The sequence below is a fragment of the Anthonomus grandis genome, chromosome 2, assembly GCF_022605725.1.
Source record: "Anthonomus grandis grandis chromosome 2, icAntGran1.3, whole genome shotgun sequence".
NCBI classification, from domain to species: domain Eukaryota; kingdom Metazoa; phylum Arthropoda; class Insecta; order Coleoptera; family Curculionidae; genus Anthonomus; species Anthonomus grandis.
The window spans coordinates 5578455-5594955 of NC_065547.1; the positions used below are offsets into that span (position 1 = coordinate 5578455).

Here is a 16501-nt window from a genome sequence, read left to right on the forward strand (position 1 = left end):
AGCCGGAGCACCGTCGTGTTGAAACCAAAGATTTTGTCTTAAATTTAGAGGCAAATCATCAAGCAAATCGGGCAGTATTTCTTGTAGAAACAACGGAAATGAAACACCAGTCCTTTGGTACACTGGTTTCTTCCGGACTAGCTGTTATTGCTCTTGCCGGTCTTCTCAGTTGCAACTGCTTGCTATGGTACTTTGATCTCCTATACTACTTTTCTCTGTAGCATCTGGGTGCTGAGGTTGGATTAAAGGATTTTTAACTTATTTCAGGATAGGAAAGAGTAATTAGGCTTCGAGGAAAGGTTGCCAGTTATCTTTAGGTGGAGCCACTCCTCGCAGAGAAAACAAAGTCTGAGATACTAAAAGAACTGTTTTAGTCATATTTGAGTTCGGCGGCTAATATCACATTACGCCTTTCCATGGCCGGTTTTCTCTTGGTCTCGGGAGAAATTCTCCTATTAGGGAGTTGTCTACACTTCTGACTTTTTCCTTGAATGGTTCCATTCCATGAGTTAATTTGCTTTATAATGTGCGTGTTGAAGTTATTCTTTTTGGTGAAATATACTCCTAGGTACTTTATCTCGTCTTTCCAGGGCGGCTATTCTGTAATTTTGAAGGAAGTGACACTTCCTCCTAAGAGAAGGGATCTCACATCACGTTCCTCTCCCTAGGTATAAAAATAAGTATTCTGTAATAGCAGTGACCGTGTGGTGAACGATCATCACGATCATGTAATTCTTACAGCGTTGCCAGATTCTCGACCAATAGAATACGCGCGCTCATACGTTCGACTCGCCGCTGACCTGACAAGGATTTTGACATTTGACGTACCGGATTCCGGGTATTTATTATTTATTTTTTTGTACAACGGATTAAAAGACATTAATAATTGTCTGTGTTAGTGTTACCACTTTAATAAATTAGAAATTAGATAGAAGTAGTATGTGGTATTAAAATGGCAGAGTGTAATCGATCGACCCCCATGACCAATGGACAAAAAAAATTGAGTGGATGAAAAAACACCCCCAGCTACAAAGTGGACTATTTTCAAATAGTTTTACAAAGAAAGACGCCCAAAACTTGTGAGAAAACATCACTGTAACGCTAAATGCATTCCCTGGGGCATCCTGTAAAACTTGGAAGCAATGGCGAAAAGTAGGTGAAACATTAGGGTAAATAAAAACAGTTTTGAATATACCTTTCATTTTTAGTCTTGGCAAGATTTGAAGAAAAACATAAAGGCAAAAAATCCATAAATAAAAGCAAAATCCATATTATGGTTATTATTATACACAATAATAATAATCGGAGGGATTTTTTTATAATCAGAACCAACAAACCAAATAAAACAACGCTATTTTTTTTTGATTTTCATCACCTGTCTCGGAAGTTAGGTTAGGATACACTTCTCCCTCACAATTTAGCAGTAGAAGTGTGATCACGCATTTTTCGCACGATGTGAGCGCTCCCCTGTTTACAGAATAAACTTTTAGTAATTTTCGAGGGAGCTCCGCCCACTTCTCGTGTGAATGTTATTTCACGCGTTTACAGAATAGCCGTCCAGGGGAGCAACGTGCCCGAAATTGCCAAATTTGGGATGTTGCGGTCACGCTTTTTTGTTATTAGAATGACCTCTGTTTTCTTACTATTTATTTTAATTTTCCGGTTGTTTGCCCACTCTATAATTTTATATAGATGACTCTGGATGTACGCTGATATCTGGACTAAATTTTTACAACTCGCAAAGACGCAAGTGTCGTCCGCGAATAATGCGACTTGCGAATAGTGTGTGCTTTTTGGAATGTTCGCTTGGTATACGTTGAATAAAATTGGTGCGAGCGGGGAGCCTTGGGGAACTCCCGATCTCATCCTGTTAAAGGAGGTGATAGTTTCATTTATTCTAACAGTAAATTCCCTGTCTTTCAGGAAATTTTTAATAAATTTAGTGAACCTTGCGGACACCCCAAATTTCTGCAACTTATAGATCAAACCGCCATGCCAAACTCTATCGAAGGCCTTTTCGATGTCGAGCGTGATCATGGCGGTAGATCCCTTCGCATTAAATGAATCCACCAGACTCTGTTGTATCCGTGCAAGCTGCAACTCAGTTGATCATCCTCTTGTAAATCCGCACTGCTCTTCCCGGATTATTTTGAGTTCATTTAGCTCCTTCCATAATCTGCTTAGTACCGTCTTTTCAAAGATTTTTCCCAGTGATGGCAACAGACTAATGGGTCTGTAACTTTACGGTTTTTTTTTATATTTTTACCCTGTTTAGGTATTACTACCACAATTGCTTTTTTCTATTCGACTGGAAAATGGCACAGGCTCATACATTTGTTATAAATGGTTTTTAACACCAGTCAAATAACCTTATAAAATCACAGATCACAGGTCCTTAAAGAAAGTTATCTACAACACCTGCCCACACATTGACTTTAAAATTTACTTGATGATGTGTCTCAACCATGGCCCTAGGATTCTCTTCAGCCCGTATGTGTGCGTTATGGATATTTTGTCATGCCGTTTCTCGTGAAATCGCTCTTATAAAATCCACATTTCTATTATTCATTTCACATAGCAATCCAAAAAAAGCAAGTCTTGCCTCGCGATCGTCGGGTAAAAGACCCTGTACTTTTTGAAGATGAAATGGGTAAAGTTGTTGACTCCGTAAAATATTACGTGTCTCGGTTTTCCCAATATTTCTTACCCGTTCAGCCAAAACCCTAGTACTTATTGGTCCGTCCACATTTAGTTTGTGAACGTCCAAATAGTTTAATTTTTTTTCTTTTTATAATATTTATTTATTTTTCTCTCCAAAGTAAAACTACCATTTCATTTTAATTAAATTTTCTCCTCTTATTAAATCCAATTTAATTAATATTTTCTAAATCTTAACAACAACAACAAATCTGCGCCTCTACGATAATCTTTAAATTTCTAAATTCCTTTGGTTTGTGCTGAACGGAGACCAGAGAGAAGATTCACTCACTTACTTCTTTGTTAGCACTTTTACGCATCGCGCATTGATTCCAGTGTCGTGATCTATACGTTTATTTCCGCAACTGTTGTCTTAATCTTACCGCATCACATATCGTGATTAACTTATCACACCCGCAACCACTCTTAGTGATTAAACCCGAATTAGAAGACCCAAGAAGTCCAGAGCAGGCCTGCTGAAGCCGGATACAGACACCTTAAGGTAATCTTTAAAGGCTGTTTTTTCGACCTTTCCAAATTTACTTTTAATCACAAAAATACAGTCCACTTTAAATCTCTCACTGAATTGTCTAAATACACCTTGTGCTTAAATAAAAATATAGGTAACAATTTTAATAAATAAAGAAAAAGTTTTTTTTTCTTACTAGAACAACCACTAGTGATTCTTCGACAATTCTTCCATCTTTCGCTGAAACTTCCAGTCTTCCTTAGGCGGTTAATCAAATTTAAAAAATATTTTCTTTTGAGATGAAATCGGTTTGGGAATGTCTGGGCATTGCGTCTAGCGGCTAAACTAGCATTGGAGTCACATTTTCCTAGTTGAGAATCGACAGGTGTTTAATGTTTACAATAATATTTAAAACTTACCAAACATCAAAAACCATATCCGCCATTTCGAAAAAGGGGACATTCCTTGGTCTATGAGCCATTATGGTTTTATAAATTGTAAGAAAACACACTGTTACATGCAGATTTTGCCCTAAGCATGTAACATGGGATTTCATATAAATTCGGGCAAAAGTTTATGGTTTTTGGTATCGGCTTGGAAGGGTTGTGTGACTTACAGCTTTTATAAATGGAATTTGGGGTTTGATAGTAATGCAATTTATTTTTTTTAAGGCTTTTAGGGTTTGATTATTTTTAGGAATGTATTTACCTACACTATCCTGTCAGCACACCTCTGTGGAGTTAGTCGTATTATGTTTCCTTAGTTCCTATTCATGTACCTGGTGTTGGGAACTTTCTGATCTTTGATTTGTTTGTCAAGAGTTTTTATGAGGCCGGTATATTGTTACAGGTTAAAATTGGCATTTTATACTCTTTATTAAAAGCACTGATTACAGTTATATTTTCAAAATAGATATTTTACAAATATTAATGATTGATACTAGTAATGCCCTCTCTGTAATAGCCTCCCAAGTAACCCATAGTTCTGTTCTCTAGCCATTTCAAATTACAGTATTCTTTATTTTTAAGGACACATTTAGTTTTGTACATTTCAGCTTCATATTGTACTGGTTGTTAATGAAATTTTATTTATACTCTTATAAAACCCGGTTCTGGACTAAAGAAATATTTTAGAATTTAAATTATATCCCATATTGCTTATTCCATACTTTATTTAATTATTTTATAACGAATAATGATTAATTGGGCATGTACAATTATTGTGTATGTTGTACTGTTCATAGTACAATATCTGATTTTGGCTTGACCATACCAGATATGCTGGTTGATTTTACTCGGACTGACCTATCTAATTTTTGTCTCTTTTTATCTATTGTAAATATTAGTTTTCTTGGAAGATAGCAAGAAGTTGCTGGTCTAGGCAAAATCGAAATTGATTGTCATAGTGACACATATTTTCATTGCCAACTTCCTTGGGCCACAAATTTTGTTATTTATTTTTTATAAAAGGTTTTATGGTACTTATAAAAAAAAGTTAAGTTATTTTGTTATATATTTCGATTGGCAATACACTTTGTGCGTGATTGCTTAAATACGGGTTTGACCTCTGCGGTCATGAAGTGAAGAGTGCTTTAGTTCTTTTTGAAATTCGTGTGAATTTTACCCATATGGGGATATAATTGACTAAATGTGGTGATAGTAAATCAACTTTTTGGGCGTAATGCTGTAATTTGTTGTTTTGTTGAATTTACTGGCCTTTATGGCGATTTGAAACCTAATAATTTTTCACGTGCCCTCGAACATCGGCAAAATAGCGGTTCTGATTGGCATTGGCAGGGGACAATTTAATTAGCAAGTAGGTATTCTTGAATTTATCGTTTATACTGATAGTATAGGTTTTTTTTTTCTTTTCTTTTGGCTACTAGAGCTACATAACATGGATTCTGGACGGATTTTTTTTTGTACGGACCTGATTTCTTCATGTCACATGGTGCTTTCGTTTTGGGGTTATGTACTCTACTGGCTCTAATCTAGAAGGAGATTTTAAGCAACTGTGAGCTAACGTCTAACCTAGACCACTACCAGAGCTTGGCGTATTGGGAAGTGGAAGAGGTGAAGCTTGGAAGCCTGCAGTTTTTTTTTTCTTTGACTGGGAATTGGATGTCTGGGAGAGTCTCGAATCTGAAGTAGTCTGCTGTGTGTGGAGCTAGGTGACACAACATAACATTTTTTTTATTCACTTATTTTATTTTTATTATCACAACTTTTATCTTTTGAGTTGAGATACATACATAAGTTTATTTAAAATTTTATTGACATTATTTAATCGATGCTATTTTATTATTGAATATTACTGATAAGAGTACATATATATGTGACAAGTGACTCCTGTGAGGTAAGACGCAGCCGGCTTCGTAGTACTACGAGTATATACTTGGGTTATATTATTTATTTTCAGACTACTCCTAAGATGTCAAATTTTCTCAGATTAGCTAGTAAATATTAGAGTAAACTAATAAAAGGGTAATTTTAAGTGGGGAAGCTTCAACAGTTAGGGTTGTTATTTTTTTTTTGCTTAGGTCAATGTCCGTGGCGGGATATACCGGGCCATGTAAGTTATTAGTTTAATTGAATTGAAGCTTCATTCCCCAAAGTTTGGGTGTAACATAATTTATTTTATTTTGACAACCACACTTTGATTGTGTATTTTTTGTGTGATGTTGTGGTTCCTTATTACCAACTTAAATAATTATTCCTCTTAACAATAAATAACATAACATAATTCTCTGTGATAATCAAGACTTAAATAAATTGTTATTTTCTGTTGTTAATTTGTTTTTCACTTGAGTTGAGTAGGTTGGAATATCATAGGTAATTTGGAAACAATAGTGTATACTGATTTGACTTTGATTTTGTTTTCCAAGTTTCGTTTTGAACTTGCCTAAATAAATTTTGATAAATATTGGGCGTCCTTTGGGATTATATAAAATCCAAAACTTGACGCGTTAAATCCAAACTTGTGGCGCCATACTGATTTTGACATTTAGTGGGGTAACTCTTGGGTAGTTACTACCTAAGAAATTTTGGTTCATTTGGTTGAGAAAGAAGCTAGAACCCACATCGGCTTGAGCTAGCAGCATTGTGAAGGATTCCTTCTCTGGGCGTTTCAGGTAAGAGGGGTTAAGTTCCTCCGGGCATCAACAACTTTTGGAGACCCTCTTAAGGCTATAAACTTTCAGTATTTTTAGTACTTCTTTGCTTTTGATTAACTTGGCATTCATCGCATCACCATAATTCCATTTTATTGCACTTTAGAAAAAAATATATAACAATATGTCTGGGGTATGGAGGGACTTCTAGAGGGTGCTGTTGTGCCACAGATTGCGCTATGAGTGGAGTAAATAAGACCTTTTAGATGGTGATCCGTTAGTGTAGGAAAACTTACAAATACTTTTTCTATAGCGGAATCATGTTGGGCAAGGTATCCTAATTGATTTGAAATTGGCCTTCCCAGTTTAGCTTGCTATACTTCCCTTCAATTCTTCAAGTTAAGTTTTAGTAAATAAACGTGCCTTGACATCTGGTTTCTAACCCTATTAGCCGATTGACAGTGACTGTGATTGACAGTAATGACTATTGACACACTTGTTGTTGTGGAGGTTTGGCAGCGTTGCTGTTTCCCATTAAAGTTTGGTTTCCATTTGGCGGATGACGGAGCGTCATAAATCAGGTAGAGCGACGTAAGAGGAAAATTGGAATTTCGTAGCCCCGTTGGGAAAATTTTGTTAGTTTTCCATGTTTTAGTATCCGAGCAGTATCATTTTGCTGTGGTATTGCGGAATTTCTATTTTGATAGAGTGAGGCTCCGCGTAATTTGCACCAAGAGGCAGGGTCAGATCGTGTCGAAGAGAGAGAGTGACAAGTTCACTGCCAGTGTCACCTGTCATTGTCTGGTCGGTTGTCATCCCGTTATCAGAAAGAACAGTCGACATTTTGTGGTTTTAAGGAAAATTTAAGTTCATCTTGCCGGTAATTCGGTTGAATGGAAAAATATTCCTCCCAAGTTTTGGGGTTTAATTTGATGAACGTCTAGTGCGAAGTTGTAGCCGAGAGGATTTCGAATTGACCTGATATTTTTGGATTTGGTCGGCTGCTCCCACACCATTTATGGGATTTTGAAATTTTCTAACCACAAAACGAGACTCTAGGCCTCGCTCACCACCTTAGGTATGTAGCAACATGTTGGTAATTGCCATAGAATTGATTGTGTGTTTATTTTACTGATTTTTTTTGTCCTCTATTTTAGAGGCCTCTCCTTTTTCTCATTCTCTCCTCTATTCTCTGGTCTCTTCCTATTCTCTGGTTTCTTTTGGGCATCCCAACTTCAAGGGAGCCTCAACTCAGCCTGGACTGAGCATTGTACTGTCGAGTTAAGCTACCTTAGCCAAAATACACAAGAGATTAGAGGACACGCAAGTTTTTGCACATTTTATTTTATTTTTCTCTTATTGAACGGTTTGATTTAGGGTTGGGGGTTGATTTATTAATTTGAATTTCATAGGTTTATTTTCTTTTATGTAAAACAAGAACGTTAAGAGGTTCTTGCTAAGTCTATTAATATTAACCTGAGGGTTTTCATTTGAGTCGAGCATCGACATAATTGATTTAACTCTCCTAACTATCTCAGATCCAACTCCCGAAACAATTTTCGGGGCACTAATAAAGGGGCCTTTTTTTATCTCTCTCATTATAAAGTGTTCATCACGAAGAGTCAGCTTGCATCCTTGGACGACCAGATCGATGTTTATTTCCCATTAATTTTTTTCACAATATATCCAATGGTAGAACATGATTTATTTACAGTTTCGGCTATTTTCCGATAAGTTTGGCCCTTTTTAAACAAATTAATTATAATTTCACGCTCAGAAATAGTAGTTTCTCTCCTCGATTTCATTTTTGTGTGTGCGCACGTTATTGCTTATTTTTCTATACTACTCGACATGTTGCCTTAAATGTAAACAAAGATGCATACTGAGTTTTTCTTACATTTCACCTTTTTTCACGAGATTACATATTTTATTAATTTTGTATCTTGCAATACTGTTTGACTATGTACATCTTTTTTAAACTAAATATATCGTAATTATATTCGATAGTCATTAAGAAATATTAATAATTATTAAGAGGTTGCAGATTTTATTTATTATAATTATAATGTAAGAATATTATTGAAAATATTTGTTGTCTAACTACTTTTGGGAGTAACTGTATTTTTAGATTCCTCTGAACCTAAATAAAAAATATAAGCATTTATTTATGAGTCAACCAGTTTGGGTTTTTTCTTCAAGAAATAAGACGTTTCTCCACTTTTGCTCGATACCGTATGTAGGTGGAAACGTCGGCAGTTGAAGTATCTTTTTTTATTAAATCTGAGTTATGTTGAGTTGCTTACTTATTAAATGCGGTGGTGTCGCTCATGTTTCGACGGTGGCCCTTTGGTAAGTTCAGGGAGGGAGAGGATGGGGGCGTGGTGTTGCTTCCCACCACGTTGGTGGATTCTGTTAGGCCGCTCCTTAAAGGGCTTACCTAAAAAAGAGTATCGTTTTACCATTTTTGGTGATTTTCATATGCTTTTTTTTAAGTAATAAATTTAATATTAAAGGGTTTCAAAAAAAATGGCCATCAATGAATTTGAAAAAGTTTATTGAAAGCTTGAACCGCATTCTCGTGGAAGACCAGGAAGAAAAAGTTGGGGTCTTGAATTTTTCTGATCATTTAACCACTTGTACCCCAAAGATTAAATAATGGTATAAATATTTCTCGATTGCTTTTAATGATCACTTATATCAGCGTGTTGCAAAATACATACATACATACAGTACAAGCAATCTGTAATTAAAAAAGGCCAGAACTTTTAAAAACTATCCAAGTCGCTAATTTTTTGAGGGTCGATTGTATTCCCGAAGAAAAGCTTAAGTCCTCGGAATTGAGAGTCAACCCCCCCTCCTTTTTTGGGAAACTCAAAAAGTTTTTCAAATCGATTTTGCGGCTAAACAGTGAGTTATGCAGAAAAACTTATTGAACATAAAATGTAGAGCTTTTTGTGCTCTACAATTGATCTCATGGGCCCAAAGCTGTAGAACCAAAATTCGAAAAGTTAGAAAGCGCCAAAGTCACCAAAAATTACTTTTTTCACTGAGAAACAATTTTTTTTTTACTATCGCAAGGATTGCAAAAATGTAGAGGATAAAAATACTTACAAAATGCATGTCTTAATTTTTTTTTTTCGATTTACCGTTTTTGAGATATAATGCATTTAATACCGAAATGTTTACTTTCGTGTATGTAGCCTGCCTCAGATGTTTGGCGAAAGCTGTTTTTCGTCGCCTAACGTTTGCGCATCATGAAATTAAAGTAGAACCTGAACAAAATTTCTTTTACCCTTCTTGACAAATTGAAAAAGCCATGCAGATGGCGCTGTAAGTCCACGAAAATGAAATTTGCATAGATTAAATGTTCTTTAACTTGCACAAAATGAATAATTGAAGTGATTTAGTAGAAAGGGATAAGAGAAATTGGTACATGGTTTACGGAGCACCAATTACAACAAAAGCAGAGCAGTTGTGAAAGTGACGTGCCTCAATAATTATGGTTGCGTAATGCATGTAATGATAATTGATTACTGAATAATTGCATAGTACATGTTGATAGCACTACTTTTGCAAAATTCCATTCCCCACTTTTTTACTGCTATTCCATCATTAACATATTACTATATATTTATTTGAACACTTACCTGAATGTGAATATTTATCTTGAAACATCGTTTATGGTCGCCTGCGACCACTCGACACGACATTTCGTCCACGCATTGAATTTTTAAAGCATAACGAGAATACAGTGGGACAAGGTAGTTTACGAAAAATTTATTATACAATAAATAGTTCGAAAGCATACAAAATTTGTTTCAATTTTTTTCGGTCTTCCTCTTCTTTTTGATTTCTTTTTTGGTGGTTCTTCAACTTCATCTAATTCTAAAGAGCAGTTGGAAGATGTATCCGACATTGATGTTCCTTCTTCGTCCATTGCATTTCGGTTCTCTGAGGGGCTTGGGTATTTTGGCAATTTGAAAACTTGTGAAGGTAAATCATCAACGTCATTCTCTTCCAAATATATTGGGGCAACGTTGCTGCAGTTTTCTCCTGCACAGTACTTACAAGCAACAGAGCATATAAGACCTGCTTTGCGACATCCGCAGGCTGCCCCGCAGTCATTCGTCTTGCATCCACAAGAAATTGCTTTCAGTGTCGATTCTGGCGCTGGATCTTTCGAATTCGCTGCCGGTTTCAGTCCTGATTTGTCTTCTCCCACCCCCATTCCAGTGGATCCATAGTGTGGCCCAACCACGACTGCACCTGCAAGTCATTTTTGGTGACTTTGGCGCCCTCTAACTTTTCGAATTTTGGTTCTACAGCTTCGGGCCCATGAGATGAATTGTAGAGCACAAAAAGCTCTACATTTTATGTTCAATAAGTTTTTCTGTATGGCTCGCTGTTTAGTTGGGAAAATCGATTTGAAAAACTTTTTGAGTTTCCCAAAAAAAGGGGGGGGGGAGGTGAGACTCTCAATTCCGAGGACTTAAGCTTTTCTTCGGAAATAGAATCGACCCTCAAAAAATTAGCGACTTGGATAGTTTAAAAAAAAAAAAATTACAGATTGACTGTACTAGTAATAAGAAAAAAAAAATTACAAGCATCATATTTTTATCCCAAAATGCCCATAACTCAAAAACTAAAAATTCCAGAAACTTGAAAATTGCCACACAGATTATTTATTTAATTTTATTCGACGCCTATTTCAGCATTTTCTAAAAAACATACCGGGAATCGAGAAAAATCATGTTTTCTAAAAAAAAAGTTCTCAACCTGAATTATCGCTTCAGGCTCCTTTGGATACCCAATTCAGTGTATTATCATCTGGAAACAGCGACACTCACACTGAGGAGAATTAAATTCCAATACTCTTTCCTTTCTGACCCAACTAACATTGTAAAAAAAAATAAAAAAAGTATTGAAAAGATTGAACATTTAATATGCCTATAAGATATTTTCTACTTGCGTTATTAGGACAATTTTTTTTAATAAAGAGTGGTTTTTGTTTTAATGCATAGGGAAAATTAGAACAAAATCGGACAATTAGGAATAAAGTAATAATTTTTCCAAGAAAAAATGCCCCTCTTAACTTTGACGGCCTGTAACAACTTTCCTGTTTAAACTATCGAAACCAAATATTTTTCCTATTATAAAATGGGTTTTTTTTAACGTCTAGGGCAAATTAACCCTTGATTGCATGATTTTATTGCGGGTGGAAAAAAATATAATTAGGAAAAAAAATAATGAAACGATATAATAGATGATCATAAAAAAGGTTTTTATTAGTTTTTTGTTTGTTTTTTAACAAAATTTGTTTTGTTGCAAATTTGCAACAGCATGAAAAAATGAAAAATTACGCTTTTAGGAGAAAAAAGGCCTAATTACAATGAAAAGAATAAAAACAGTTTTTATCTTTTGTAATACATAAATAAACAACACACTTATCGCATTTGAAGTGGGTAAAATCTTTACAGCCCGGCAGTTTGCATCTTTGTCGTGCAATATCATACTTGACCCAATGGGAAACGTTATCCATTCGAACGTCTTTGGGAGGAACATGTTGCATAGGCCCTCGTTATCTTTTCGCTGCTACCTCTTTTTCAACTGATGAGGAAGGTCTGCCTTTCTTGGCGTTTGTCTGCTTCTAGATCCCTAAAATGCGGCGTTCTCCAGGGTTCAGTGTTGGGACCACTGTTATTTTTACTGTATGTGGATGACTTGAGTTCATTGAAACTGCAGGGCAAGGTGGTTCAGTTTGCTGATGATACCACCTTACTATGGAGCCATAAAAATTCTGATTATATTAAGACTTGTATCCTTGAAGACCTTCAGATTTTATCAGGGTGGTGTGCTTCCAACAGGCTCGTGTTTAATGTAAGAAAGACGTCTATTATGGGGTTTAAGTGCGATGTTCAGGCTCTGATGTTTGACGAAAATTCCCTCTTGCAGAATAAAGAGTGCTGCAAGTTCCTAAGAATTACCATTGATGGTCGCCTTCGGTTTGAAGATCATATTTTACATTTAGCTGGGAAATTATCTTCTGGATGTTTTGCAGTAAGAATGGCAAAACAAGAGCTGGGTGGGGTGGTTGCACGTTCAGTGTACTTTTCACTTATTGAATCTCATATTCGGTATGGCTTGCCTTTTTGGGGTTTAACCAATAAGGGGCTACTTAACATTATCTTTGTTATTCAAAAAAAGCAGTTAGATACCCGTGTTCTGCTAAGTTAAGAGATTCTTACAAACCCCTCTTCATTTCTGAAAAAATCCTAACTCTTTTTTCACTCTTTATCTTAGAAACAGCTGCTCTTATTCACAAAATTCTCAAACTACCCTCTGACACTGGCCATTTGACTCGTCGTGTAAATGATGTTCCCCTACCTATTCCTACGTCTTCCCTTACCAAAAACTCATTAATTTACATAAGTAAAAAAATTTACAATCATGTTCCTCTGTGTGTTAGACATATATCGGATGTTAAGAAATTTAATATAGAATTAAAAACGCTTTTATTGGCTAAGGCATATTATAACCTGGATGACTTTTTTAATGATAGGTTTTAACCTTGGACATGTTGGACTTCTCTAGTTTTGTCAACAAGTTTACCTTTATTTAGTAATTGATTGTTTTATTTATTTATCTTTAATTCAAGTATGTTCAAAAAGTTTTGTCTTCTTGTGTTTAATTTTTGTCAATTTTTGAAATTGTATTTTTGTTTTGTTTTTTTTTTAGCTTGTAGGATGCTTGTACACAAGATTATTCTTACGTAATATAGCACATTTTCTTTCTTTCTTTCTTTCTTTTTAATTTTTAAGCTGTCTATGAGACATAACGTCTCTGCAACCTGCAGCCTAAATTCCCATTGATTAAACTCATTAGTTTTTCCTTTTATTTTATTGACTTTTTCTGACAAAAGCTAAGCATTTATAACCGTTACATCGACAAAATGAAAAAATATCCTAAGGTACCACTTTTTGGATTTTAGAGGAATCTTATATCTTCCAACGTGGCTGTCTAACATATCCACCCCTCCTATATGTTGGTTATATTCTGATATAATATTTGGACAAGAAACAGACACCTTTTCTTTTCTTTTCTTATCAAATCCTTGCACCTCCTTGAAAGGTTCAGCTCTATAGCAGGTTGAGAGAAGGGTGACCGTTTTATTGTCATTCCAGGAAACTAAACTGAGGTCAACTCCATCACTAGTGGTAACAAACTTTTCCGACGTGCCCCTAGCTGTTTTTTTGAACTGCTTTTCTTCAGTTAGTTTACTTTGAGGAATTCGATTACGCCGAATAGTGCCCAGCATATGAACGCCCCTTCTCGCCATGTAGGTAAAAAGCGATAATGTAGTATAGTAATTGTCACAGTATATTTGATAGTTTAAATTATTCGGAACTATCCTAGCCAGCCTGACAACTGCATTGGCGCTGGCTCCGAGATCTGGCTCTTCGGGTAAAAAAGTTTGAGCCAGTGTAGACTTCAAAATTGTAGGAAAAACCAAAGGTGTCGCATAACATAAAATTTTTGAAACCCCACTTGTGTGGTTTCATTGGATTATATTGTTTTAGGTGGTGTCGAGTTTTCATTGCACAAATTTGCTCGTCAATGGATAGCTTGCCCTCCAGGGGAATAGAAGAAAATTTTTCATTTAGGGCATCTAATAGTGGCCTGAGCTTGTAGAGATGATCATATTAAGGATTATTTTCATTGTTATTAAAATGTATGACGGATTTTAATTTTTCAAATCGGTTGATTGCTATACAATTTTTAATGTTAGTTGTACCTATATCATGTCTCTAGTGACATCGTGTTCTAGGCAATTTGGAGACTGACATATATAAACAAGCACCTAAAAATGTATAAACGTCTGTGATATTTATATTCGCTGGCTTATTTGGATTTTTTTGCACACTGTACAAATTTGTTTCTTGTACAATTTTGTTGCATAAGTCATTTGAGAAAAAATAGGTAAAGAATTGAAAAGGTGTCTCTAAATCTAAAATTTCTTTTGAAAGATCAGTCTGTCCATGAAATGTTTTTGCTCCATCAGGAATCTGAAGATTTTTGTTGTGCCATGTAATGTTTATTGAGGGTTTACTTTTTTTTGATACACTTTCTGGATTGTACATTTTCTGGATTTTCCGAGAGATTTTCTGATATGGCTGCCTGGACATCATCTGAATTCTCACCTATAATGTGTGTCACTTCGTTGATAGTTTCTTCATCATCCGAATCAGAGCTCTCCTCTAGATGGGGATCAAACTCGGGGTCATCTCTGCTATCCATGTCGGAAAATTCCTCAAGTTCATCCTCACTGAAGTCCCAGTTATCCCATATACTGGCCAACTCGTCATCAGTAAGCGGCTTTCTAGTATTTCGACTTTCCATTTCTACAAGTAAAAGGTATATTATAGGGCCATTATATCATATTGTTGCAAATTTGCTACATATAAGTTCAAGTACCTATAGAACTTTTTTTATGGAAGAAAAAAAGATTTGTCTATAAATATTTATTTTTACATACCTTTTTATCCGAACAGTACACACTCATATATTATTTTCACACTAAATTGAATTATAACTCAATAACGTTTATTTATACGATACGACCCATTAGCTGTTTACAATACACTGAACGATGAATCTTCAAATATTGCCGATCGCGACATCTATAGGCAATTGGATGAAATTGTTTATTCATTGTGAGGTATGTAGCATATTTGATACAGCGCGGAAATACTACATCTTTTACAGGATAGGCAAATTCTAAACACATTAGGATTATGTTGCAAATTTACAACAAGATGAAATAAAGGGTTAAAGCGAAATCGGACCATTGGGAATAAAATAATGTTTTTTTCAAGAAAAAACTTTTCTGGTTAAACTATCGGAGCAGAATATTTTTCTATTGTAGAATGGGGTCTTTTTAACGTCTAGAGGAAACTAGGGCAAAATCGGACAGCTAGAAATATAATAATGAAGTTTTCAACAAAAATGCTCACGTTATCTTTGACAGCCTGCAAGAATTTTCCTGTATGAACTAACGAAACAAAATATTTTTCCCTTTGTAGAATGAAGTATTTTTAACGCCTAGCGGAAACTAGGGCAAAATCGCATGATTAGGAATAAAATAATAAATTTTTCAAGAAAAATGCTCCCATTATCTTTGACAGGCTGTAACAATTTTTCTGCTTGAACAATTGGAATTAAATATTTTTTCTATTGAAGAATGGGGTTTTCTTAACGTCTAGGAGAAATTAGAGCAAAATCGGACGACTAGGAACAAAGTAATAAATTTTTCAAAAAAAAATGCCTTTGTTAACTTTGACGGCGCGTAATAACTTTTCTGTTCAAACCATCGAAAGAAAATATTTTTTTATTGTAGGGTAAGGTCTTTTTAACGTCTAGAAGAAATTAGAGCAAAATCGGACGACTAGGAATAAAGTAATAAATTTATCCAGAAAAAAAAAATTCTCCCTAATAACTTTAAAGGCTTGTAACAGCTATTCTCTTCGAACTATTGACACAAACCTATTGTAGTATGTTTCCTATTGTAGAATGGGGTCATTTTAACGTCTAGGAGAAATTAGAGCAAAATCGGACAATTAGGAATAAAGTAATGCATTTTTCAAGAAAAAATGCCGTTGTTAACTTTGGACGGTCTGTAAAAACTCTTCTGTTTGGACTACCTGAACAAAATATATTTTCCATTGTAGAATAGGGTCTTTTTAACGTCTAGACGAAATAAGAGCAAAATCGGACAAATACGGGTAAAGTAATAATTTTTCTAAGAAAAAATGCCCCTCTTAACTTTGACGGCCTGTAACAACTTATCTGCTTAAACTATGAAAACAAAATAATTTTCCCATTGTGAAATGGACTCTTTTTAACCTCTATGAGAAATTAGAGCAAAATCGGACAATGAGTAATAAATTTTTCAAACAAAAATGCCCCTGTTAACTTTGACGGCCTGTAACAATTTTTCTGTTCAAACTATCGAAACAAAATATTTTTTTCATTGTAAAATGGGTTCTTTTTAATATCTAGAAGAAATTAGAGCAAAATCGGATGACTAGGAATAAAGTAATAAATTTTTCAAGAAAAAGTTCCCCTAATAACTTTGACACAACAACAACAACTTTGGTACAACCAAGTTCAAGGCCTGTAACAACTTTTCTGTTTAAATTATTGAAACAAATAATTTTTCTCAATGCAGA

General features: G+C 35.1%; 1 protein-coding gene across 3 annotated transcripts in view; it reads right to left on the bottom strand.

Annotated features, from left to right (window-relative positions):
• The window catches only part of LOC126750613 (BMP-2-inducible protein kinase), a 93117-nt gene that overhangs the window by 45848 nt on the left and 30768 nt on the right, over window positions 1–16501 (bottom strand). For all 3 annotated transcript variants that reach the window (XM_050460264.1, XM_050460265.1, XM_050460266.1), the window contains one exon: window positions 8579–8712. In XM_050460264.1, coding sequence (XP_050316221.1) covers window positions 8579–8712 — 134 coding nt within the window. The remainder of the gene's footprint in view (window positions 1–8578; window positions 8713–16501) is intronic.